Raw genomic sequence first — 26,497 nt, 5'->3', positions numbered from 1 at the left:
ACCATGTCATCATGAGTATTGGCTGGACCAATCGGCGAGAATATATACCTTTATCCTACTCAGCCGGCTGTCAGTTAAATAAACACTGCCTTTTTACTGCACAAGGTTTAATAGGTCAGGCTGACAAGCAAGCATCCAGTAACCAACTCTTCATCCTTTTCCGCTGGAGAGAAAATACCATCACAAATGTAAACAATAATTTTTTTTACCCCACTTTTTTTATTTATTTATTACAATTAATTCAATTTTCCATATTTTCTTGTGTCGACTACTCCTTTCCTTTTCCATTTAAAACAAGTCAGTATGAGACTATTCTTTTTAGAAACTGAAAAGTCCTGAAAGGGGGAGGGGGAGGTCTGGGATGGGTTTTGAGTAAGGAAGGTAGGTAGGAGTGATGACCTCCCAGGTGTCTCTACCCCAGGTGAGGAGACTTTCATATTTAATGTGAGATTCTTTCATTCGCTTGATCTCCTCTTCTTTTCTCTCCCGCTCTCTCGCTTTATTCTACGCTGTCCTCCGCGTCATCTCCTTGCTCGCTGTCCATTAGCAAAGCGGCGTATTTACTGGCTGAGCTGAATTTCTGAAACAAAAAAAAAGAAATAGATCAGGAGAGATCCTAACATTGCTTATTTGGTCCCACTTTACAATAAATGTCCTTAATACTTATGTATTTACATGGTACAGTACTACTACAGGTAACAGGTATTACAGTTGTAAGTACTATGTCACAATGTGTACCTAAACTGTACATTGTATTATTAAAAACAAAAAAAAACTGTTTTAAGTGAAGTATTTGTACTGTTATTTTCCTGTTTGTGGCCTGCCTGTTATCTTGCACGATTCTTGCCATTCTCCTTTGACTGCTCATCAACAAGCTATTTTCGCCCACAGAACTACCGCTGACTGGATGTTTTTAGCACCATTCTCGGTAAACTCTAGACACGGTCGTGCGTGAAAAGGCCAGAAGACAGGCCATTTCTGACATATTGGTGCCGACGACCATTCCACGCTCAAAGTCGCTTAGGTCACTTGTTTTGCCCATTCTAACGTTCAACCGAAAAGTAACTGAATGAGTCGATGCCTGTCTGCCTGCTTTATATAGCAAGCCACGGCCACATGGACACTACAAGGTGTCGAAAGCATTCCACAGGTATGCTGGCCCATGTTGATTCCCACAGTTGTGTCGTTAGCTGGATGTCCTTTGGGTGGTGGACCATTCTTGATACACACGGGGAAACTGTTGAGCGTGAAAAACCCAGCAGCGTTGCAATTCTTGACACAAACCGGTGCACCTGTCACCTACTACCATACCCTGTTCAAAGGCACTTAAATATTTTGTCTTGCCCATTCACCCTCTGAATGGCACATACACAATCCATGTCTCAGTTGTCTCAAGGCTTAAAAATCCTTCATCTACACTGATTGACGTGGATTTAACAAGTGACATCAATAAAGGGATCATAGCTTTCACCTGGTCAGTCTGTCATGGAAAGAGCCGGTGTTCATAATGTTTGTACACTCAGTGTATGCATGTATATATACACATTATTTTAAATAGGACAATGTAAAGTCCATTATTAATCCATTATCATCAATTTTGGTGCGGTCCAGACCGGCCTTGAGTCCCTAAAAACACACCACTTCGGTACTAGTAACTTTTTGTAGCAAGTTAGGAGAGCATTTTCGCTAACCCTAACCCGTTTCCAAACCTTAACTTAATTCTCCTAACCTGCTGGGTAAGTTCTAACCTGCTACAAAAAAGTCGTAGCTGTATCGAAGAGGCGTGTTTCTAGGGAATCTCATCCAAGGATGTTGATTTTATGTCTGGTCTGGACCAAATCTGAACCAGTCATTGACATCCTTGATTGGTTCAGATTTGGTCTGGTCAGCACATTAGAGGTTCTCAAACCTCTCCATTGAAACCCCAGGCCGTTCAATGGAATTGATTTATTCCAAAGCTAGCACACCCGATTCAATTTGTCAACTAATCCTCAACCTCTTGAATAGCTAGATCAGAGCTACAGCAACATTTTGAAAAGTCTGGGGTTCCCCGAGGAGAGGTTTGAAAACCACTGCAGTAGAGCACAGCAGAGTGCAGTACATTACAGTAAAAATAAGTAGAGTATTTTCAACATTAATTCAGAACCAAAAATTCACCTGATTTCTACGTATGGAAAATACAGCACCAGTCAAAAGTTTGGACCACCTACTCATTCAAGACTTCCTTTATTTTTTACTATTTTCTACATTGTAGAATAATAGTGAAGACATCAAAACTATGAAATAACACATATGGAACCATGTAGTAACCAAAAAAGTGTTAAACAAATCAAAATATATTTTATATTTGAAATTCTTCAAAATAGCCACTCTTTGCCTTGATGACAGCTTTGCACACGCTTGGCATTCTCTCAACCAGCTCCATGAGTTAGTCACCTGGAATGCATTTCAATTAACAGGTGTGCCTTCTTAAAAAGTTAATTTGTGGAATTTCTTTCCTTCTTAATGCGTTTGAGCCAATCAGTTGTGTTGTGACAAGGTAGGGGTGGTATACAGAAGACAGCCCTATTTGGTAAAAGACAAAGGCATATTATGGCAAGAAGAGCTCAAATAAGCAAAGAGAAACAACAGTCCATCATTACTTTAAATGTAGGAAGGTCAGTCAATACGGAACATTTCAAGAACTTTGAAAGTTTCTACAAGTGCAGTCGCAAAAACCATCAAGCGCTATGATGAAACTGGCTCTCATGAGGACCACCACAAGAAAGACACAGAGTTACCTCTGCTGCAGAGGATAAGTTCATTAGAGTTACAAGCTTCAGAAATTGTAGCCCAAATAAATGTTTGAGAGTTCAAGTAACAGACAACATCTCAACATCAGCTGTTCAGAGGAGACTGCGTGAATCAGGCCTTCATGGTCGAATTGCTGCAAAGACACCACTACTAAAGGACACCAATAATAATAATAATAGATTTGCATTGGATATTAGACCGGTGGAAATGTGTCCTTTGGTCTGATGAGTCCAAATTTTAGATTTTTGGTTCCAATCGCTGTGTCTTTGTGAGACGCAGAGTAGGTGAAAGGATGATCTCCACGTGTGGTTCCCACCGTGAAGCATGGAAGAGGTGGTGTGATGGTGCTTTGCTGGTGACACGGTCTGTGATTTATTTAGAATTCAAGGCACACTTAACCAGCATGGCTACCACAGCATTCTGCAGCGATATGCCATCCTATCTGGTTTGCGCTTAGTGGGACTATCATTTGTTTTTCAACAGGACAATGACCCAACACACCTCCAGGCTGTGTAAGGGATATTTGACCAAGAAGGAGAGAGATGGAGTGCTACATCAGATGACCTGGCCTCCACAATCCCCCGACCTCAACCCAATTGAGATGGTTTGGGATGAGTTGGACCGCAGAGTGATGGAAAAGCAGACAAGTGCTCAGCATGTGGGAACTCCTTCAAGACTGTTGGAAAAGCATTCCAGGTGAAGCTGGTTGAGAGAATGCCAAGTGTGCGCAAAGCTGTCACCAAGGCAAAGGGTGGCTACATTGAAGAATCTAAAATCTGAAATATATTTTGATTTGTTTAACACATTTTTGGTTACTACATGATTCCATGTGTTATTTCATAGTTTTGATGTCTTCACTATTATTCTACAATATAGAAAATAGTCAAAATAAAGAAAAACCCTTGAATGAGTAGGTGTTCAAACTTTTGACTGGTACTTTATGTATTTTCAACATCAGGAAAATACATATTTTAAACTTCCTGAAAATACGTCTTTTCACTTCTCATTCAGAACCAAAAATTAACCCAACTTCAATGGTCTGGAAAATAAGTATTTTAAACATTTTTCTTACTGGGTTCGGATTTCTGGGAACACACTGAAATGTAACTTCACATGGTTAATCAGTCAGCACAGATGTTGATTCAAATGGCATTAAGAAAATTGCATTGAAAGAGGGTGTACTGAATTAATTCATCATAAGGTAAGGGCTGGAATTTATTGTGAGTTTGTGTTGTGAGAGGCTGATCTTGGTTGAGGAAATGTAGGCTAGCTAGCAGTGTCTCTGTTGAACCTGACATCTGGCTGCACATGTAGCCATCTAGCCAGTTCATGCCGGAGTAACTAGATGAGCAATGCCCATTGCATGTATTATAAGTTAGCAGCATGGCAGTTTCTCAAAGTTTGGTGTTGACTATGCACTTTACTTAGCTAGCTATGCTTATTTGGATTTGTTGTCAACATTGGTACAGTCTTGTTGGCTTGTAGATTCTGGCTAGTTGGCTAGCTAACTGGCTGTAATAGCAGCCAAGAACGTTTGCTATCTTAATTGTTTGTGCTCTGATTTACACTGTGAACAAAAATAAAACGCAATATGCAACAATTTCAAAGATTTTACTGAGTTACAGTTCATATAAAGGAAATCAGTAAATTAAAATAAATGCATTAGGTCCTAATCTATAGATTTCACATGATTGGGAATACAGATATGCACCTGTTTGTCACAGATACAGTACCTTAAAAATGAAAGGTAGAGGTGTCGATCAGAAAACCAGTCAGTATCTGGTGTGACCATTTGCCTCATGCAGCGTGACATCTCCTTCGCATAGAGTTGATCAGGCTGTTGATTGTGGCCTGTGGAATGTTGTCCCACTCCTCTTCAATGGCTGTGGGAAGTTGCTGGATATTGGTGGAAACTGGAACACGCTGTCGTGCACGTTAATCCCAGAGCATCCCAAACATGCTCAATGGGTGACATGTCTGGTGAGTATGCAAGCCATGGAAGAACTGGGACATTTTCAGCTTCAAGGAATTTTGTACAGATCCTTGCAACATCATGCTGAAACATGAGGTGATGGCGGTGGATGAATGGCACGACAATGGGCCTCAGGATCTCGTCACAGTATCTCTGCATTCAAATTGCCATCGATAAAATGTAATTGTGTTCGTAGCTTATGCCTACCCATACCATAACCCCACCACCACGGGGCACTCTGGCTTATGGTAGAGAAATTTACATTCAATTATCTGGCAACAGCTCTGGTGGACATTCCTGCAGTCAGCATGCCAATGCTCCCTCAAAACTTGAGACATCTGTGGCATTGTGTTGTGTGACAAAACTGCACATTTTAGAGCGGCCTTTTAGGTGCACCTGTGTAATGATCATGCTGTTTAATCAGCTTCTTGATATGCGATACACGTCAGGTGGATTGATTAACTTGGCAAAGGAGGAATGATCACTAACAGGGATGTAAACAAATGTGCACAACATTTGAGATAAGCTTTTTGTGCAAATGGAAAATTTCTGTGATGTTTAATTTCAGCTCATGAAACATGGGGCCAACACTTTACATGTTGCATTTAGATTTCTGTTCAGTGTAATTTACACATGACTTCAGCCATATGAAAAATCCTCCATAGCAAAATATACCCATCTCGCTAACAACCTTTTCTTGTAGCTTGCTTCTCATCCAACTGGTGTTAGCTAGCTAGGTAGCTACAGCTGCTACCATGCCACTAGCTAGCTGCTGCTGTTGTGCAGCAACCAAGTTGTGGTCCTGGTTTTAGAACTCAGATTCGGCTGATCAGATGTCAGAAATGCTACAAAAAGGTAGCACATAATTGGTTCTTAATGGACAGAAATTAGCACGAGAGAGCATTAAATTATACATTTTATAAAAACTGTTGCACCTACAAACAGTCAATCCAAAAATGTTCAAGTCCAATGGTCACTTTATGGACGCTATAATCTCATTTTAATCCGACGTCTAGAATTTGAGCTTGGTAGGTGCAGAAAATACTCCTAAAACTAAATTGCTAACGACCCTGTTCAAATAATCCAGCATGTGTTTCTCGGTAAAGGCCAGAACGGCTCATGACGAGAGGCAGGGAGTGTGTTGTGTACCTCCAAGTTGATTTACACAATTTCATCGAGATTGGTGTCATATTGGCTTAGATATGATGGTAGGGAGATTTTAATAACATTGAGCTTCAACTAATACCTATCGCCCCCACACTATGCTTGCTTCGAGGCAAGCAACACTGAAGCATGCATAAGAGCATCAGCTGTTCCGGATGACTATGTGATCACGCTCTCCATAGCCGATGTGAGTAAGACTTTTAAGCAGGTCAACATTCACAAGGCCGCAGGGCCAGACGGATTACCAGGACGTGTACTCAGAGCGTGCGCTGACCAACTGGCAAGTGTCTTCACTGACATTTTCAACATTGAGTCTGTAATACCAACATTCAAGCAGACCACCATAGACCTTGTGCCCAAGAACACTAAGATAACCTGCCTAAATGACTACCGACCCGTAGCACACATCTGTAGCTTTGAAAGGCTGGTCATGGCTCACATCAACACCATTATCCCAGAAACACTAGACCCACTCCAATTTGCATACCACCCCAACAGATCCACAGATGATGCAATCTCTATTGCACTCCACACTGCCCTTTCCCACCTGGACAAGAGGAACACCTACGTGAGAATGCTATTCATTGACTACAGCTCAGCATTTAACACCATAGTGCGCTCAAAGCTCATCACTAAGCTAAGGACACTGGGACTAAACACCTCCCTCTGCAACTGGATCCTGGACTTCCTGACGGGCCGCCCCCCAGGTGGTAAGGGTAGGCAACAACACATCTGCCACGCTGATCCTCAACACGGGGGCCCCTCAGGGGTGTGTGGTCAGTCCCCTCCTGTACTCCCTGTTCACCCATGACTGCATGGCCAGGCACGACAAAAACACCATCATTAAGTTTGCAGACGACACAACAGCGGTAGGCCTGATAATCGACAACGATGAGACAGCCTATAGGGAGGTGGTCAGAGACCTGGCCGTGTGGTGCCAGGATAACAACCTCTCCCTCAACGTGATCAAGACAAAGGAGATGATTGTGGACTACAGGGAAAAAAAAGAGGACTGAGCACGCCCCCATTCTCATCAACGGGGCTGTAGTGGAACAGGTTGAGAGCTTCAAGTTCCTTGGTGTCCACATCACCAACAAACTATCATGGTCCAAACACACCAAGACAGTCGTGAAGAGGGACCGACAAAGCCTATTCCCCCTCATGAGACTGAAAAGGTTTGGCATGGGTCCTCAGATCCTCAAAAAGTTATACAGCTGCACCATCGACCGCATCCTGACTGGTTGCATCACCGCCTGGTATGGCAACTGCTCGCCCTCCAACCAGCCACCCTAGTCATAGACTGTTCTCTCTGCTACCGCACAGCAAGCGGTACCGGAGTGCCAAGTCTAGGTCCAAAAGGCTTCTTAACAGCTTCTACCCCCAAGCCATAAGACTCCTGAACAGCTGATCATGGCTACCCGGACTATTTGCATTGGCCCCCCCCCCACCCCCTCTTTTACGCTGCTGCTACTCTGTTTATTATCTATGCATAGTCACTAACTCTACCCACATGTACATATTACCTCGACTAACTGGTGCCCCCACACATTGACTCTGTACTGGTAGCCCCTGTATATAGCCTCCCTACTGTTATTTTACTGCTGCTCTTTAATTCTTTTTTCTTATCAATTTTTTACTTAACTTTGTTTTTTTAAACTGCATTGTTGGTTAAGGGCTTGTAAGTAAGCATTTCACTGTAAGGTCTACACCGGTTGTATTCGGTGCATGTGGCAAATAAAATGTGATTTGATAATATTTATATATAACTTATGTATATAGATATCAGGAAACTTATCATGAAGTGGGACCCATGTTTTTCCTGTTGTGTGACTTTGCAATAAAAGCCAAAGAGAGAAGAACAAACAAGGAAAGATTGAGGAAAAAGCTGGCGACGATGAGGGATACCCTAAAAGGGTGGTACCATGGGCAGTTTCAGTAGAGGACTGAAGCTAATGCGCTGAGATAATGTGGTAAAGGACTGAAGACAGTTTGGGGGACAGGTTCAGTGAAAGACTGAAGATTGTGCAGGGGGAGTTTCAGGTTTTGAAAAAACTGAACTTGACAGTGTGTGGGAGTTTGAGGAAAATCCAAATCCACTATGGGGTGGGTCAAGAGCACTTGATGTGGCACCAGGACTCACAGGAGTGGGGGACTCTTCGTATTTCTTTGGCTCTGGTGCTGGTCTTGAGTCCCGGTCTCTTCTGTTATCCTTTCTACAATCAGAATAAACACTAAGTTAAACTTCACTGTCCAGCTAAGTCTTGAGGGTCAGAGCCTGTGAGTGCACTAGCACACTGCTCAACTGTACAACACCAAATCATTCCCAATCAAATTGATCCAATATAATCCACTCATAACTGTAAATGCAGGAGAAGACTAATAGTATTCACACCCTCACAATCTCTCGTATAACCTCTAAAGGCTGGTTTACAGTTAGTCACCAACAGGAGTGTTGACTCAAGTAGGCTACCCCCAACATGACACATTTCTGTTTTATCCCCACACAAGTGCACCTAGTTAACTAATGATAAAGCTCAGGTGTTATTGTGTGGGGCTAGATAAAAAAAATTGTTAAGTTAGGGAAAGGAATGGAGGAACACTGACCAACATCTGTGTAAAAAAAACATGGTTATTGTACACAACCTCAACCAGTTCCATCCAGTTTAAATTGGAACTGTTGCGAAAAAAATGACTTTTTCATGTGCGATGACATCCGCAAGAAATACCCACATCTACTCACGCCTCCGAGACACAAATCATAATTTTTTGAATGAGGAAGGCTAAATGGAATTAGCTAGCTAAACAGTCATTATATTGCCTAAAACCAATCAGTTCAGTTATTACGGTTACCATAACAAGGAACTACAACCCCTGGGAGTGGGTAATAATTATATACCAGAGGTCTCCAACCTTTTCTAGCTTGAGCTACTTTTAGTTTTTTTTTTATGAAACGTCGCAAGCTACAATTTTTTTCTAGCTTTCAAATAGGCACATTCTCCTCTCCCCTGCAACTCTTCCCCATGTCCTTTTTGTACAAGAGAAAGTAGTGCACTAAGTTCTGCCAATATACCTGGGAAAATAAAATGGTAAAAAAACAACTTTAAGGGGGCCCTATAAAATGTGATTTTCCCCCAGAATTGTTTTATAGTTTCCCAAATTAAGTTCCGTTACATTTAGATGTTTTTTGTTTTTCATTCAAAATTAGTTGTTCATAGTCAAACAACGAAATTGGATGTTCGGAGTCCACGCTTTAATCAAATCAGATTTTTTTTATTTTTATGTAGGTCTGATTATTATAATTTTTTTAGCAATTCCCCTGGAATTGTTTATCTGTGCCTTTATTATTATTTTATTTAACCTTTATTTCACTTGGCAAGTCAGTTAAGAACAAATTCTTATTTACAATGATGGCCTACGCCGGCCAAACCCTCCCCTAACCCGGACGACGCTGGGCCAATTGTGCGCTGCCCTATGGGACTCCCGATCACCAGTTCGAACCAGGGTCTGTAGTGACGCCTCTAGCACTGAGATGCAGTGCCTTAGACCGCTGCGCCATTCGGGAGGCCAATTGCACACCTTGCGAGTGAAGAACGTGCCATCTAATTCGCCGAGTGAAGAACGTGCCATCTAATTCGCCGGTCTAGCGATGGTTCTGTACAGCTGCTGCTCATGTCATAGCAAAGTTTGCAAATAAATAATAGACACAAATGATATACTTTTGGGGAAAGTATTTCTGTCAACCCACAAGGCAGTTATCACATTGGAGTGAGACAAACGTACGCACCACACAGACAGGGGCAATATTGCTGGAAATTAATTGGCAGATAGTGTTAGGTTCGGCTTTTTAAGCCAATAGCGGCTAACCAGGGGTGGGATAATGTCAATGTCGCGTTGCTTAGATAGTAGCTGAGAGCTTGCGGTGTCTGATACTTGTGAGATTTGTTAATGACAGTTTTGCGGTGAAACACGTGAAAATTGCATGTACTTTCAGAATTGTTTGGCGAGCTACTCATAGGTGGGCTGCGAGCTACTGGTATGAGTCCCTGTTCTGTAGTTATTTCCATTTTTTTGTCAATATTTACATAATATAAGTCATGATAACATTTTGGTGGGTTTGTGACATGATGTTAGAAACGTCCAAATGATCATGTTGTGCTTTAGTAATGAGGCAAACGAGTGCTGTGCCGTCACGTTCGGGAGAGTCAAGGAATTGCTGCTTGCATCGGTAATATCCTCACTGAGGAGAGTATTGGGCCCTGGTGAAGGCACTTCCACTAAGCTAGCAAGCATTTAACCTAACAATAACGGTAGCAATTGCATTGCTTTTAACTTCTATTCAAACAGTTGACGTATTGACCATAAACCAGCCTTTAGAGGTACCCTGGCTGCAATATCCTCCCTGCCTGTTCCACTAATGCCACTCGTTTTGGGCTGACCTGTCTTCCTCCCTTCGTCGGTCTCTGTTGGCCCCTTCTCCTCGGCCCCGCCCTGCTCCAGGCCCCGCAGCCCCCCCTCTCCCCCGTGGGGGGCCCCGGTCCCGACGCACACAGTCCACTTTATTCTCGTCTGGAAGGGAGAGCCCAAACAGTGAGGATTGAGGGAGGGGTTTGGGTGGCTGGAACTCCACGCCACAACAGCATTCCACACCGCCTATGGCCCAAGGTTGCATTCAAGATCATGACATTTGCACAGTTATGCAAAGCATCTATTGTCAAATGGGAGGTTCAAACATCTAACTTTTGTGATCTTGAATACAACCCAGGACTAGGGAACCCATTTTCCTTAATGGCCACAGGGTCTGCTGCTTTTGCTGACTGACAACCTTCACCTGATTAATAAACCATATCCATTAAATAATGAATTATCTTACCTCATTTCCCAGGAGCTAACCACATATTCATGGCAAAATCTGTCAAGAGTTTGACAACACCAGGGTCACGTTCAGGAGGCACAAACAAGAGAAAACACTTAAAAAACGTTTTATGGGAAAGGGTGTTGAAGTTTGAACGTTAGGTGTCGTTTGGTGCCTACAGAGCACGACCCTGGGAAAGTATCAGACACTGCACCCCTACAGGACCAAGGGTTCCCCACTTTTACACCAGGGCTGCCCAGTTTTGTTCCTGCTGTCTCTTCTCTCCTGGGTTTTATACCAACTGATAATTCAGTACATTAGAGTTGGATTCCAATACTTCAAAGTTGCTTCTGATGTCCCATCTCTTCATCCTCATTCATTTGAAATGATTGTGTGTGAAGTACTGGTGGCCAAGGTAGTTGGGACCTTCCATATTGCTTTTTGCCAACCCTTCAGACCAGTGCTTTACAGTTGCAATATAGAGTCCTGAGATAGCTAGCCAATGAAACCAGGCAAGAGAACCAACAGGAGAGATTACCAGGACCAGAATTGGGCAGTTCTACACTATTTTGATCCATGTTAATCAAGTTGTGGCCTCCTCGTCCCAATCCACCCACTCGCCCCCTTCTCATTTTACATTTTAGTCATTTAGCAGACGCTCTTATCCAGAGCGACTTACAGTTAGTGAGTGCGTACATTTTTTATACTGGCCCCCCGTGGGAATCGAACCCACAACCATGGCGTTGTAAGCGCCATGCTCTACCAACTGAGCTACACGGGACCATGCTTTAGCTAATCACCAAACCCCCTGAGATAGAAGTGGAAACAATCAATCATGAATTCCTTTTAGAATTGGAACGTGATGTTAGATATCACAATCCAGCAGTGATTCAGGGGCGAGGGGGTGAATAAAACCCCAAAGTGTCAATAACACTCACGCTTGACTTCAGAGCATAATCTCTTAATCTGAGAGTAGGACTGAAAGGCCTAGTTGGTCCACTCTGGGATTAGATTAGGACAAAGTCTCCATTACACCTTATTTGGAATGAATCACTAACAAAACACACAAGCACAAGTTCTTTGCAGTCCGAGTGCCTTACCCCTTCCAGATCCTCTTTCATCTGCAGAACTTGAGCTGAAAGAGACAGGACATTCAGACCTTTAGCTAACTAGCTTGCAAAGTAAAAATTCAAAGCAAATGTTTTGCCTCAGTCACTACAATAGACACAGGGATGTGACATCAATACGAAACAATTGGCCACTCTTATCCATAGATGCTATACAATATACAAGACGTATAAGAATGTGTTCTGACCTCATTTTGGGAGGTGCCGCGTCACTGGGGGAGACAGGGGTGGACCCTGCGCTCACCGCAGGGCGCTTGGCCCAGGCATTCTCCTTGGGTGGTGGTGCGGGCATCACCTTGAGAGGCTCCTTGGAGGAGGATGTGGAAGAGTTGGCGGAAGTAGGGCGAGCCCCGGGAGAGGGAGGGTCGTCCTCCTTACCACTGAATACTTCATTCTCAACCGAGCGCTCGCTCTCTCTGCGTCGCGAGACTGGACAAAAGAGGGTGAGAGTTCAGTATTGAAACGGACTGTTTGGGTTGCCTCTGGTGTAAAAGGGGCTACCTCTGCTCCTCTCCTTTAACTTGTATTGAAAACTAATCCTCAATAGGAATACACATCTGATTTTCACCCATCCCGTCTTTTTAGTTAGGTGCAGACGGAAGAGGAAAGGACGACACACATCACACCATAGATATGCATTCCCTGAAATCCTGCTGAAAAGGAGCAGCTGTTGCAAGGAACCACTAATCTGATAGCTGACAGAAAACATATCTACAGTGACAGTACAATTGATACTGTGGTTTACATTTAAAAGTTGATAATGTACAGTGAGGGAAAAAAGTATTTGATCCCCTGCTGATTTTGTACGTTTGCCCACTGACAAAGAAATGATCAGTCTATAATTTTAATGGTAGGTTTATTTGAACAGTAAGAGACAGTATAACAACAAAAAAATCCAGAGAAACGCATGTCAAAAATGTTATAAATTGATTTGCATTTTAAATGAGGGAAATAAGTATTTGACCCCCTCTCAATCAGAAAGATTTCTGGCTCCCAGGTGTCTTTTATACAGGTAACGAACTGAGATTAAGAGCACACTCTTAAAGGGAGTGCTCCTAATCTCAGCTTGTTACCTGTATAAAAGACACCTGTCCACAGAAGCAATCAATCAGATTCCAAACTCTCCACCATGGCCAAGACCAAAGAGCTCTCCAAGGATGTCAGGGACAAGATTGTAGACCTACACAAGCCTGGAATGGGCTACAAGACCATCGCCAAGCAGCTTGGTGAGAAGGTGACAACAGTTGGTGCGATTATTCACAAATGGAAGAAACACAAAATAACTGTCAAATCTCCCTCGGCCTGGGGCTCCATGCAAGATCTCACCTCGTGGAGTTGCAATGATCATGAGAATGGTGAGGAATCAGCCCAGAACTACACGGGAGGATCTTCTCAATTTTCTCAAGGCAGCTGGGACCATTGTCACCAAGAAAACAATTGGTAACACACTACGCCGTGAAGGACTGAAATCCTGCAGCGCCCGCAAGGTCCCCCTGCTCAAGAAAGCACATATACAGGGCCGTCTGAAGTTTGCCAATGAACATCTGAATGATTCAGAGGAGAACTGGGTGAAAGTGTTGTGGTCAGATGAGACCAAAATCGAGCTCTTTGGCATCAACTCAACTCGCCGTGTTTGGAGGAGGAGGAATGCTGACTATGACCCCAAGAACACCATCCCCACCGTCAAACATGGAGGTGGAAACATTATGCTTTGGGGGTGTTTTTCTGCTAAGGGGACAGGACAACTTCACCGCATCAAAGGGACGATGGACGGCGCCATGTACCGTCAAATCTTGGGTGAGAACCTCCTTTCCTCAGCCAGGGCATTGAAAATGGGTCGTGGATGGGTATTCCAGCATGACAATGACTCAAAACACACGGCCAAGGCAACAAAGGAGTGGCTCAAGAAGAAGCACATTAAGGTCCTGGAGTGGCCTAGCCAGTCTCCAGACCTTAATCCCATAGAAAATATGTGGAGGGAGCTGAAGGTTCGAGTTGCCAAACGTCAGCCTCGAAACCTAAATGACTTGGAGAAGATCTGCATAGAGGAGTGGGACAAAATCCCTCCTGAGATGTGTGCAAACCTGGTGGCCAACTAAAAGAAACGTCTGACCTCTGTGATTGCCAACAAGGGTTTTGCCACCAAGTACTAAGTCATGCTTTGCAGAGGGGTCAAATACTTATTTCCCTCATTAAAATGCTAATCAATTGATCTTGATTTTTTTCTCACTGTTCAAATAAACCTACCATTAAAATTATAGACTGATCATTTCTTTGTCAGTGGGCAAACGTACAAAATCAGCAGGGGATCAAATACTTTTTTCCCCCTCACTGTATGAGTGCTCACACCACAAGCAAAGAGACTACAAAGAGAACTGGATGGAACTCAGAAGTTGAATAAGGTTGACCCTCACCTCTTCCTCCAGATGTACTTCCTGTCTGTGATGACTCACTTCCTGTGCGGGAGCGTGTAGCAGGTCGCTCAGAAGGTGGTTCCTCACTCCTCCAGCTTGGGTCCCTAAGCACAGAAGAGAAAGATTTAGTAAATATACTGAACAAAAATATAAAACGCAACATGCAACATTTTCGACGATTTTACATTTACATCATTTAGCAGACGGTCTTATCCAGAGCGACTTATTTTACTAAGTTACTGTTCCATAAAGGAAAATCAGTCAATTGTAATAAATTAATTAGGTCCTAATCTATGGATTTCACATGACTGGACAGGGATGCAGCCATGGATGGGCCTGGGAGGGCATAGGCCCACCCACTTGGGAGCCCAGCCAATCACTGGAGAGTCAGGCCCAGCCAATTGTGTTTTCCCACAAAAGGGCTTTATTACAGACAGAAGTACTCCTCAGTTTCATCAGCTGCCCGGGTGGCTGGTCTCAGACGATCCCGCAGGTAAAGATCCCGGATGTGGAGGTCCTGGGCTAGCATGGTTACATGTGGTCTGCGGTTGTGAGGCCAGTTGGACGTACTGCCAAATTCTCTAAAACAACGGTGGAGGCGGCTTATGGTAGAGAAATTGACAATTCTCTGGCAACAGCTCTGGTGGACATTCGTGCTGTCAGCATGCCAATTGCACACTCCTTCAAAACTTGAGACATCTGTGGCATTGTGTTGTGTGACAACTGCACATTTTAGATTGGCCTTTTATTGTCTGTAGCCCAAGGTCACCTGTGTAATGATCAAGCTGTTTAATCAGCTTCTTCATATGCCACACCTGTCGGGTGGATGGACTATCTTGGCAAAGGAGAAACGCTCAATAACGGACGTAAACAAATTTGTGCACAAAATGAAAGAAATAAGCTTTTTGTGTGTATGGAACATTCCTGCTCTGGCACTTTCCAGCTACACCCTCAACCCCTCACCTGTCTCTGTCGCGGGGTTTCCTATCGAAGCCCCTGGACTTGTCCTCTTCCAGCTGCCTCTGGAGCTTCTCCTCCACCTCCCGCTCCTTGGCCGCCGTGTCCACGGGCTTGGCCGCTCCGAAGATGGAGGCACGGCCGGAGCTGGGGGCAGTCACTGGAGCAGCTGGAACAGCTCCCCCACCACCGCTGCGAGCCTGCTCCTCCTCCTTGGGCGTGCTGCGTGGCTTCAGGACCAGCTTGGGCCTCTGGGTAGGACCACCTGGGTGTGGAGGGAAGAGGGGGGTGGGGTGGTAACGGAGTGGATATGGGTTATAGGGATGACATCATATATTTTGTAATTATTTAACCTTTATTTGAACCGTGGATGCATCATCACCAAGGGAGACCTGTTCATTTGATATAAATGTAATACAACACTACTAACTAATTAAAGGGGGACCGAGGCAGGAGACCTAAGGGAAGGATGGTGTCAGCAGGGGTAAGAGGATGGACATGTGGTTATGGGGTTGACATCATACAGAATAATATACTGTAATAAGCAAAATAATATTGAACGTAATTTGAGGGTCATTTACCCTCACCTCCTCTCTCCTCACGCCTCTCATATCGGTCCTCTCTGTCCCCTCCGTAGCGATCCCGGTCCCGGTCCCCGTAGCGGCCACCACCACCCCCGTCATCATCACGGCGGTAGCCACTGCCGAAGGCACGTCGCCCGCCGTCATCCCGGTCCCTGCGGGAGCCAAAGGCTGTGGAAGAGTAGAGGAGTACAAGCGCCAAGACTTAGACAGGGTATTGATCAAGCGGCTGTAACTGAAATATGAGCGCGACACAGGGAAACACTTTCTGTTTGGTTCTGGCATTATTCATCTCATGAAGGCAAAAATATACACGCAATGGCTGCTTTACAAGCTGTCCACAGAACAAAAAAAATACAGTTGCCATACTTGAAAAACGGATAGATTTTAGCACCAGCAACCGCAGTCAGATCAATGTAACTGCAGGATCTAAACTTTGCCACTCTGCATAGTGTCAGGTTGAGAAAAATGACTGTTGACTAATGCTAAGCCCCACAGTGCCAGTTTGGAAATACTTTTCATGATTTAAGGTCTTATTACAATTTGCATTGTGGGAGCTCATGTCGCAGTGTGGCAGGGTCAACGACATCGGATTTACTGCACTTGCAAACTCCGGACAACACCAAATCGTCCCGGCCAAACGACTAGCATGTCACAATTTTCTGTCGTAGCTCTGCACTTTTTGTATTGTGTGAACACAGCTAAGTGGGAGACTCCACACAATCGTTATCTGTGCCCAATAAAAACTTGGCATGCTGGCATGTGCTGTGGCAAAGAAGAAGCAATAGGTTCATCTTTCTACAGCCTACCTTTAGGCTGCTTATGTGTGTATTTTACACTAGTTTGTGAAAACAGCCAAATATATCCAAATTTGATTTTATAAACCACATTGTAGGCCTACTAGAACAGATAAAATGCTGATATATTTGACAAACAATCACTGTTTGTATCTGCTACGAGTTCAAATCAAACTTGATTTATACTAGTGGAAATGACAATGGTCACGACGACAGGGGAGCTGAGCTGTAAGTCGCAACGTGAGAACACCCTTCAGATAAAATCCTCACGATTTATCAGCTGTGATGTTGTACAGTGGCGCATACATAAAGACATTCAGATTTTCAAAAACGCACTGTGGGGAAGTGCCATTAGTCTGTTTTCCTGTGAGAATTAGACCTAAGCAAGGCTAAGAGCAAAAAATAGCTTATGGGTTGACATTCTTGATATTCATTATCATACAGGAGGCTTGATTGACTGATGACACCATATTCTGACAGAGGAGGATCTGGATAACAAAGTAAAGCATATTCTAGATTGTCGATGATACTCTCAGTTTTGAGCAGTGGTTTCACCTCCGCTCTCACCTCCCCGGTCGTCATAACGGTCTCTGCCGCCGAAGCCACGGTCTCTGCCGCCGTCTCGGTCGCCGCCAAAGCCGCGGTCTCGGTCGCCGCCAAAGCCGCGGTCGTTGTCCCGTCTCGGCCCGTCACGGTCTCCATAGCGGTCGCGGGACCCTGAGAGGGACAGAAAGAAAACGTCAATTAATAAAAAGGCACGCAAATCAAGTGATGGCCTCTTGAGATCTCAACAATATTAAGAAAAAAAGTCACAGAACGTATGAAGTTCTTGTCATAAGGCTGAAGATAAGAACTTGAACTATCTGGACCGACTAAAATATACCCATGCGTGCTTGACGTTACAGATAGTGTAGCACGAAGCCTTGAGACAAAGGACATTAAGAAAGAGGTCCGCCCCACTGGGCCTTTTCTCTCCTTCCTTGGTATACCCGTGCTTACATGCCCCCAAGAGCCAAGCCGTGAGGCGTCGCCCTCCCAATTTTAGCAGGGTGCTTTAAAAGAAGGGATGTGTGCTTGCCGAGTCCACTTTGAGCTTAGAAGGAATCACTCTCACCGAAAGCGGATTCCTCTCTCTTTGGGGGTCCGTCGTCAGCGTCTGCAGTGGGCCGGGCCCTCCAGTCATCACTGTCGGTCTTGTCGGGGCCCCCCATGTCTCCCATACGGCCCATCCTGTCCCGTCCGCCCATCTGGCCATTGTCTCTCCCCTCTGGCCATAGAAGGAAGTTAGACATCAAAGTAGAAGAAAGAAAAGCCCACACACTGTAAATGCCCCCAGGTGCTTTATTTCTGCACCACATTAGAAAACGTTTTGGTTGCTCTAGCCCTTCTTAAGTGTTGTTTGGCCCGGCATTGGTGGGGAAATGTTGGATGTGCATCAACTGTTCTCCTGACACATAGGACCAGTTTCCTGGACGCAGAATAAGCCTAGTCCTGGACAAAAAGCACTTTCAATGGAGATTCTCCATTGAGTTTGCTTTATAGCCCAGGACTAGGCTTAATCTGTGTCTAGGAAACCGCCGCATAAGATCTAAGGCTGGATTTATACTCCTGTTGACGTACTCTATAGAGAGACTGACATCTCCACGAACCAGAGATTCCAGAGCATGCTGTAGGTTGTAACTTTACGTACGAGGAACGTTTGGAGTAAAAATCCAGCCTAATCATTGGACAAAATGGATGCTCCTACAGTTTTGATGTGTTACTTGCTACCGTTTAGTACCCAACATCCATGATGCTTACAACGTCCAGGTCAAGTGATAGAACATTTGGCCATTCTGTTCCCATAGTACAGTAGAATGCTCAGAATCATGGGTTGTGTCTAACTCACCCTTGTCATTGGACTGATCTGCAATATCCACCCGGATCCTGCGGTTTCCCAGGTTCTGTTAGGACAGAGGGGCAGGGAATAAGTCATTACAAGTAATGTGGCCTAAATTAACCAACTCATCTTTTTTCCATACCTGCATGTTCCAGTGTGATAGCTTGAAACTTTTTACCTGTCATTTACATTTAAATTCCATATATTAATCTTGAACAATTCATTTGATTAACGCATTTATGAAAAGCTCTCGTACTGCTACTAAATCAACAGCACTTTAGTTTTTTGTCCCTTGTAGACACCAAAGTAGATAATTACCAAAGTTGAATGATGTTGATATGGGTTGAAATTATCAAATGTCTACGGGATGAATCCCAACTAAGCGAGTGGGTCATCATGCATTGCATTGATTGGTGTTCCGATGAATGGACCTGGAGTTAAGACCCTTTGATCCTTCCTGCTGCCCCTCCTTGCGTCCTTTCCTTACCTCCTCGTTGAGAGTCAGTGCCCTCAGGAGGGAGTCCACATCATCAAACTCGGCGTAGCCAAAGCCCTTCAGCCTCTCTGGGTTACTGGGCTCCCGTGGCAAGCGCACAGCACTGATCTGAGAACAGAGGGGAGACAGAGCAGTGAGGGTAAGAGAGGGCTGATTGAGAACTGTACTGGTATGAGGTCAAAAATAAGACTGATGAGCGAGGGCGAGAGGACAGTCTCAGAACAGAGGGGATATATTGCAATGACGTAACAAGAATGCGTTACTGTATCATGAGATTAATCTAAATGTCCTTGAGGGAATTTGAATAGGATAGCTACACACTTCCCTAGCATACATTGGCAGGTCTCTTCCCACATTCAACTTCTCTCCATATAGGCTAACCTACTGTATTTCCATTTCAACATTTATACTACAGTCAACACTTTTAGTAAAATCTATATTTTTGATGCCTCCTATGTTGACGTTGAAGATATATTGAACTATGGCGCTTGTTTGTATAAACAGCAACATTTCAGGCAAGTCATCTTAACCTTTGGGCAAGTAAAAAAAAAAAAATGCTGCAGACTTGCCCAATGGGCAAGTGTCCATCAAGTGTTAATGTCAATCCCCAGAAAACCATTGGTGCTAAATCCATGAGCATACAACAAACATCAGTGGTGTAAAGAACTTAAGTAAAAATACTTTAAAGTACTACTTAAGTCGTTTTTGGGGGGTATCTGTACTCAACTATTTCTATTTTTGACAACTTTTACTTCACTACATTCCTAAAGAAAATAACGTACTTTTAACTCCATACATTTTCCCTGACACCCAAAAGTACTCGTTACATTTTGAATGCTTAGCAGGAGAGAAGAATTGTCTAATTCACACACTTATCAAGAGAACATCCCTGGTCATCCCTACTGCCTCTGATCTGGCAGACTCACTACACAACACACGTTTCATTTGTAAATGATGTCTGAGTGTTGGATTGTGCCCCTGGCTATCCGTAAATTAAACAAACAAAAAAAGATAAGGAATTTGAAATTATTTATACTTTTACTTTTGATACTCAAGTATATTTTAGCAATGACATTTACTTTTGATACTTATGTATATTTAAAACCAAATACTTAGACTTACTCAAGTAGTATTTTACTGGGTGACTTTCACTTTTACTTGAGTCATTTTCTATTAAGGTATCTTTACTTTTACTCAAGTATGACAATTGGGGACTTTTTCCACCACTGACAAACAATAGATAAGAACTAAAATAGAATAAAAAGAGTAAATAATAAAGTGACATTAATCATTGAGCAGAAATACGGGATTGGTAACCTCATGTACCGTTCAGTTCTAGACTTTGGTATAGTCAGTTTGTTTTGGCTGCGGGTGTTCCTGTCGGTCAGTGATTTGGTCAGGGGGTAGCCAGTCTCTGAATTTAGATTTTAGGAGGCTGACACCAAAGTCGGGGAAGAGTTGTGTCTGTCTTTCATGAAGCCGGGGTAGGGACAGGGTCTGAAGTGCCTCAGTATAACTGGAGTGCCCTCCTGGGATGGGTGCGGCATGCTCTCTTCTGAATACGCTCCAGGTCAGACTGGGCTGGGTCAGTGAGCTGTGCCAAGCAGGAGTGGCATACCCCAGGGTGGGGAATATGTAGCTGGTGTACATGCTCACCAGGTCTTCCTGTGGCAGATGGAACCATTTAAGGCAGTGAAGGAGAAAAAGTTATCTGTTGCTCTTGGTTAGCATAGTAGCAACCTGCTCGCCCAATTGTAAGTCCTTCTGTACCATTACCCCTAAATGTTTTACATTTTATTAATTTAGCAGACGCTCTTATCCAGAGCAATTTACAGGAGCAATTAGGGTTAAGTGTCTTGCTTAAGGGAACATCTAAAGATTTTCCACCTAGTCGGCTCGGGGATTCGAACCAGCAACCTTTCGGTTACTGGCCCAACGCTCTTAACTGCTAGGCTACCTGCCGCACTATCACACACAGATTCTGGCCATCAATACAGAAGGGGCATGGGACAGGTGGATTTCTTGTGAAGGTCACTGACAGGACCTTGCACTTGGTAGGGTTCAGAGAAATTCTGCTTGCATGAACCCACGTGTCGAAGTTGCAAAAGGGTGTGCAACTCAATAATAAGGTGTTACTAATGTTTTTCACACTCAGTGTATATTAACAGGCTAGACAGGTTGATGGTTCCAGTTAAGCCGCCTCCTACAGATATAGGCAATGATTGACCTCAGGTGGGTTGAATGTCCTGTTTGTGTCCTTCAGTTTGACAGGAATTAGGGACGTTAACCGTTAGCCACAGAAAATACATTTTACCGGTCATTCTTATCGTTCTATAGGTACATATGAATAATTTAGTGGAATTAAATTGGCGTCATTCATCTTATTTATCACACACGCTCAGCATACATAGGCTATTCTGCTCCTCAAACTAGGATATCACCTGTCAGACAGCACGAGAGCAGCTCCTCAAAAAGCTGGTACTGGAGTGAAATGTGCTTTTGTAAGCCCAGTCATTGCGCAACAAATAACAATTTTAAATGCAATCGCGTGTTAACTTTTCATGGCCACAATTAACTTGTAATTACAGCAATCAACTCGGAATTACAGCATTCGAGTGCATAGGCTAGATCAACGGTCACCCACCACTTTGCAACGTGAACTTGAGGCAGTATAATTGTTTGAAACCTGAACGTTTAACATTACTTCAAATAATGAGGCATGTCTTACCTTGCTTCAAAATAGCCTAGCCAAAATCCAACCATAAAAAGTGGAGGCAATTATTTTATAAAGATACAGAATTTCTCTCCTGTTCTATTGATTTTCATATCAACTTCCTTTCGTTGTCCAGAAGCCAAAATCCTCATATTAGCAACTCATCCTAGTCATTACTATTAGATTCCCCTTCTCTAAGTATCTAACTGAGATTTTAGTCTCTGTCACATATGGAACCGCTTGCATTAAGTGCGCTGTTTAGAACAGTGTTTTCCTGCGAATCGCATTTCGGCAAATGTTGGCTGCTTCATTACAGAAGTTCCATGTTCAATAATAAGCTATAGCCTTTTGACTGTAAGACGGCAGGCTTGCTATTGTTGCATGTTTCCAACTCTTAATGAAAAATGTCCGTTCCTTGTATGCATGCATAGTATTTTCTGTTGGTCACCTCATTTTACTGTTTGGAAATGTTTTTACCGTTTGTTGACTGGTTAATGAGGGTCGGTTAGTCGGCAGCAAAATTGACCAAAATGTGCATCCCTAACAGGAATACAAACAACTGGTGTATCAATAGTTGACCACAACCATCAACACAACCATGGTTGTCCAGTGCATCTCATATCTCCTTCAAAAAAAGAGCTCACAATTTTTTCCAAACTTTTCTGCAGCGCTTTTTGGGAGGCAAATAAAATTAGAATCCTGATAACACTTACTAAATCTGTCATATAAATCACAATGACGGCCAAGAAATACACATCAAACATTCTCTAGGCACAATTTAGCATCAAGTGTCCTTCCCCTTAATGTTGCTGAGTCAGTTACTGTCAAACTGCACAGCGACCGTCGGTGAAACTGTGGTTTTTGCCATCTATTTGACCGTGTCTGCTACAAGAGAACAGCAACGGCTTCGATCAGTGCCAGGAGGCTCACTGTTTGGCAGGTTCGCAGTCCCAATAGGCGTATAATGCTGAAGATAACGAGGCTGGTCAGCAAAACTATGTTTGGTAAAGATTTTAATAGATTTGCTTTTGGTGCAAACCCCTGTAACAGTTTATTTTTTACAGTTCTTCTCCTTTCCTATTTACTGATAGCAACTACTGTTGTTCAACACAGATCTACACTATAGTCAAAAAGTGTGGGGGTATCCTTTTCACACCAGAGTCACGTTGAGTCGGCACAACGCAGCAAAACATTGTGTAAATGATCGTTCTCATTAGACATGTTCAGGTAGGACTGCAAAGCATTTTTGCACCATTTTGTGCCTACTGAACACAACACAGATTTTGTTAACACATCTGCCGTTCTGACAGGATCTAGTACATACCGCTAGGCCCCGGAAGAAGTCCATGATAGATTCCTCTGAGACGTCGTAGGGCAGGTTGCCCAGGAAGGCGGTGTAGGGGGGGCTGCGGGGAAGGCGCGACCGGTCCACGTTGGGCTCGCGGGCCGACCGCGGCGCCGTGGGCAGGATGTTGCGGTCTATGGCCGGGGCCCGGTAACTGTCCTCCCCTGAGTGCCAGGAGGTGGATACTGAGGGAGAGGAAGAGTGGGATGAGAAAGAGGGATGTGTTTCTCCAGAGACATTTGGATTTCAATGGACAGGTGCAACATTACAGAAAACTCAGAAATGTATTGTGGAACAACAAGACATGATTCCCAATGCTACATTTCTCTGATCTGCAAAGTTAACATTGCACCCTAGTGAACGTGAAACCCTGGAAAGTTTGCATCTTTGGATGAGTCCCCATACGAGATTTCATCAAGCATCATGTTGCGTCTCTCACCATCTCCCTCCAGGTCATCCGTCTCATCGGCCCAGCTGGTTGACTTGGCGTAGCTGGGTTGCGGTGGTGGAGCGTTGCCTCCACTCCCACTGTCCTCTGCCAGGAAGTCAGTGAGGGTCAGCGTCTTCCCCTTCTTATTCCCCTTCTTCTTAGCTGGAGAGAGAGAGAGAGATCAGTGGGCTGCACGACACATTGAAGGGAAATGTAATGTACAGAGGTGAACTGTCCAAAAACAACCACTAGTCCCTAGTTTCCAGTCTGAGGGGTCTAGATTAGCGTGGTTGCCAGTCTCTTACGTAAGAGATAGAGGGTACATTTGGAAGACATTTTGACTGATGTAATTACGAATTCATAGCCCACTACACACGGTCCATTTAACTTGATTTGTAACTACTAGACTTGAGGTAGAGGTCTGCGCGAGACTGATTTATTCATCCCACTCCCGCCCGCAGCTTTTCATACCGCACTCTGTCCGACTCCCAACGGCTACCGCAAAAAAACTGTCCCAAACGCAACCGCAGTCCTGCAATGTTATTTTAGACGTATGTGACACAGCTCACTTGCCAGCCATGGTCCAAGCAATATGGCGCCCTATAGGCAATATATCAAAATCTGCTAAAATAACCTAAGAAATAGGTAAAATGACCAGAGATTCTCACATGGCCCATTATATTAGGCTATCGGTATAACTGGACGATAATCAGACAATAGGCTAGACGTAGTTTGAAGAGAGCAGAAGGTGGAGACTTGCACTTTCTCTTGAGCTATGTTTTATAGCCTACCCTTTAGGAGTGATACAATTTTCAGACTGAGAAAAATATGGGTGATCAATATGTATTTCTAGGCAATGTAGTAAAATATAGCCTAATCATATTTAGGAAGTACATTTCCTTGTAAAGATAACTGCCCTGTGCTTCTCCGCCCATGCATAGGCGATAGCCTACTATGCAGATTTTCATACCATCATAACGTTTCTGTACCATACCGGGGTATACGGCATTAATGAACGTGCACAAAGGTGTGCTGTTGGAAGAAAAAAAAAAGTTATAAATAAAATGTTTGGAAACACAAACCAATTTAGGCAACAGGGATCTTGATCCAGGAGGGGATTGAATGTCTCTGCTGTAACCAAGAAGCTTGATATCTAGCCACTTAGATAGCAAACCAAATGCATAGCTGGAGCCCTGAGCTGGGTATAATTTGACATCTTAGATTTATTATATAGTTATACTAAACTTATAGTTTATAAGCAGTGGCGTAGCACGCAACCCCCCCAAAAAAAACATTTTTTAAAGCGGTATTGAAAATCATACCGTCGGTATTTCGAAATATACTGTTCATACCGTATACTGGGGTATCGCCCAAGCCTATAGCCTACTCTATTTAATTGAGACCACACACGCACCTGATCTCCACATATGGCTACTGAACTGGAAGTAGCAAGAATGATGACAGCGGACAGTTACACTCTCTTGAGCTACGTTTTGCATGTAGGATATAGCCTACCTTTTAGGAGGATGATTTGCAGGCAGAGACAAATAAAATGGGCAATCAATATTTATTGAAAATGAAAAGGCATAATGCTCGCTCACTATTTTAGCCTATGACCGTGTCGCGCCTTTTCCTTTTCAATGCTCTATTTGTTTGCTTGCACCTCGACTCATGTCGGTTGAGTGCCCTTCACTTATTTCCATTATCATTATTACAGACACTGTAGTAAACTGCAGTCAAATCATATTTAATAAAACGTCCTTGGAAAGATAACTGCCACGTGATTCTCCGCCCATGCACTGGCAGCCTACTATTTAATTGAGACCACACATATACAGACGCACTTGATCTTGCACACCTAACTAGGAGAGGAAGGCTACTGAACTTGAAGCAGCGAATTCTGAGTGTGAATAATGCAACAAATAGGTGATTTTAATACAGTAGGTAGGCTAACGCATCCAAAGCATAAAGTCTTGTTCCTAAAGGCTCCTTAACAGCTTCTACCCGCAAGCCATAAGACTGCTGAACAATTAATCAAATGGACACCCGGACTATTTGCATTGACAACGCCCCCCTTTTGTTTTTACACTGCTGCTACTTGCTGTTTATTATCTATGCATAGTCACTTTACCCCTACCTATGTCTACAAATTACCTTGACTAACCTGTACCCCCACACATTGACTCGGTACCGGTATACCCTGTATATAGCCTCGTTATTGTTATTTTGTTAATTTCTTAAATTTATATTTACTTTAGTTTATTTAGTAAATATTTTCCTAACTCTTATTATCTTAAAACTGCATTGTTGGTTAAGGGCTTGTAAGTAAGCATTTCACAGTAAGGTCACACTGTTGTATTCGGCGCATGTGACAAATACAATTTTATTTGACTGTTTTCAAATAATCTGCGAGACATCCCAAAATCGTCTGTCTGACCGCCACTGCCAACCGCACCATGAAAAATGCTGATTGTGTTGCTATGCTCTCTCTTGGGACCAGTAGGTCCTGTTGGCAGCCTTCTACCTCCAGGCAGCCCTGCACTTGCGTCGTAAACCAAAGAAAGTGTCCATATGGAGCTAGTGGAAATGCCTGACAAACTGCCATTGACATTCTCGGACGAAAGCAAAATAAGCTCATTGGTTTAGAAAAGGGCTCAAACTGCCCTTTATGCCAACAGCTGCATGTGAACAAATAGTACATTTTCACTGTTGTGGAGTGCTCCAGTCCAACAGCATGTCAGATAACAGAGCAGTGATGTGCAGACCATGATAATGAAACAGTGTGTGTCTGTCTAATAGGTCTTCATAGTTTGTGTGGGGCCAAAGCCAGACAGATGAGCCTTGGCCCCACTGACCCATTTTAAAAGGCAGGGTGACGTTTACTGGGATGAATCTTGTACTGAGGCAGAGCAGAGAGATTTACACTAGATGGGCCAGCGGCAAAGTCAAAACTGGCTACATATTGTATAAATTCATG

At 43.6% G+C, this 26,497-nt stretch overlaps 1 protein-coding gene across 12 annotated transcripts in view; it reads right to left on the bottom strand.

Annotated features, from left to right (window-relative positions):
- Positions 1-201: 201 nt before the first annotated feature.
- The window catches only part of LOC311133505 (eukaryotic translation initiation factor 4B-like), a 28,254-nt gene continuing 1,958 nt past the window's right edge, over positions 202-26,497 (bottom strand). The window contains exons 2-15 of one of the 12 annotated variants that reach the window (XM_084167006.1): positions 23,530-23,682; positions 23,070-23,275; positions 19,024-19,140; positions 18,546-18,600; positions 17,772-17,924; positions 17,225-17,374; positions 15,861-16,031; positions 15,286-15,544; positions 14,323-14,426; positions 12,097-12,337; positions 11,882-11,916; positions 10,366-10,495; positions 8,070-8,142; positions 202-580 (exon numbers count right to left, since the gene is read on the bottom strand). In XM_084167006.1, the coding sequence (XP_084023132.1) occupies positions 500-580; positions 8,070-8,142; positions 10,366-10,495; positions 11,882-11,916; positions 12,097-12,337; positions 14,323-14,426; positions 15,286-15,544; positions 15,861-16,031; positions 17,225-17,374; positions 17,772-17,924; positions 18,546-18,600; positions 19,024-19,140; positions 23,070-23,275; positions 23,530-23,682 (1,928 nt within the window). In that variant the 3' untranslated portion in view covers positions 202-499. Of the gene's footprint in view, positions 581-8,069; positions 8,143-10,365; positions 10,496-11,881; positions 11,917-12,096; positions 12,338-14,322; positions 14,427-15,285; positions 15,545-15,860; positions 16,032-17,212; positions 17,375-17,771; positions 17,925-18,545; positions 18,601-19,023; positions 19,141-23,069; positions 23,276-23,529; positions 23,683-26,497 lie in introns of all 12 variants that reach the window. The other 11 variants (XM_084167001.1, XM_084167005.1, XM_084167007.1 and 8 more) reach the window with 11 other exon arrangements.

This window comes from Coregonus lavaretus (genome assembly GCF_964263955.1).
Source record: "Coregonus lavaretus genome assembly, chromosome: 8".
Classification (NCBI taxonomy): Eukaryota; Metazoa; Chordata; class Actinopteri; order Salmoniformes; family Salmonidae; genus Coregonus; species Coregonus lavaretus.
The sequence above is the reverse complement of the archived record's forward strand: the minus strand, read 5'-3'. Positions and strand labels throughout refer to the sequence as shown.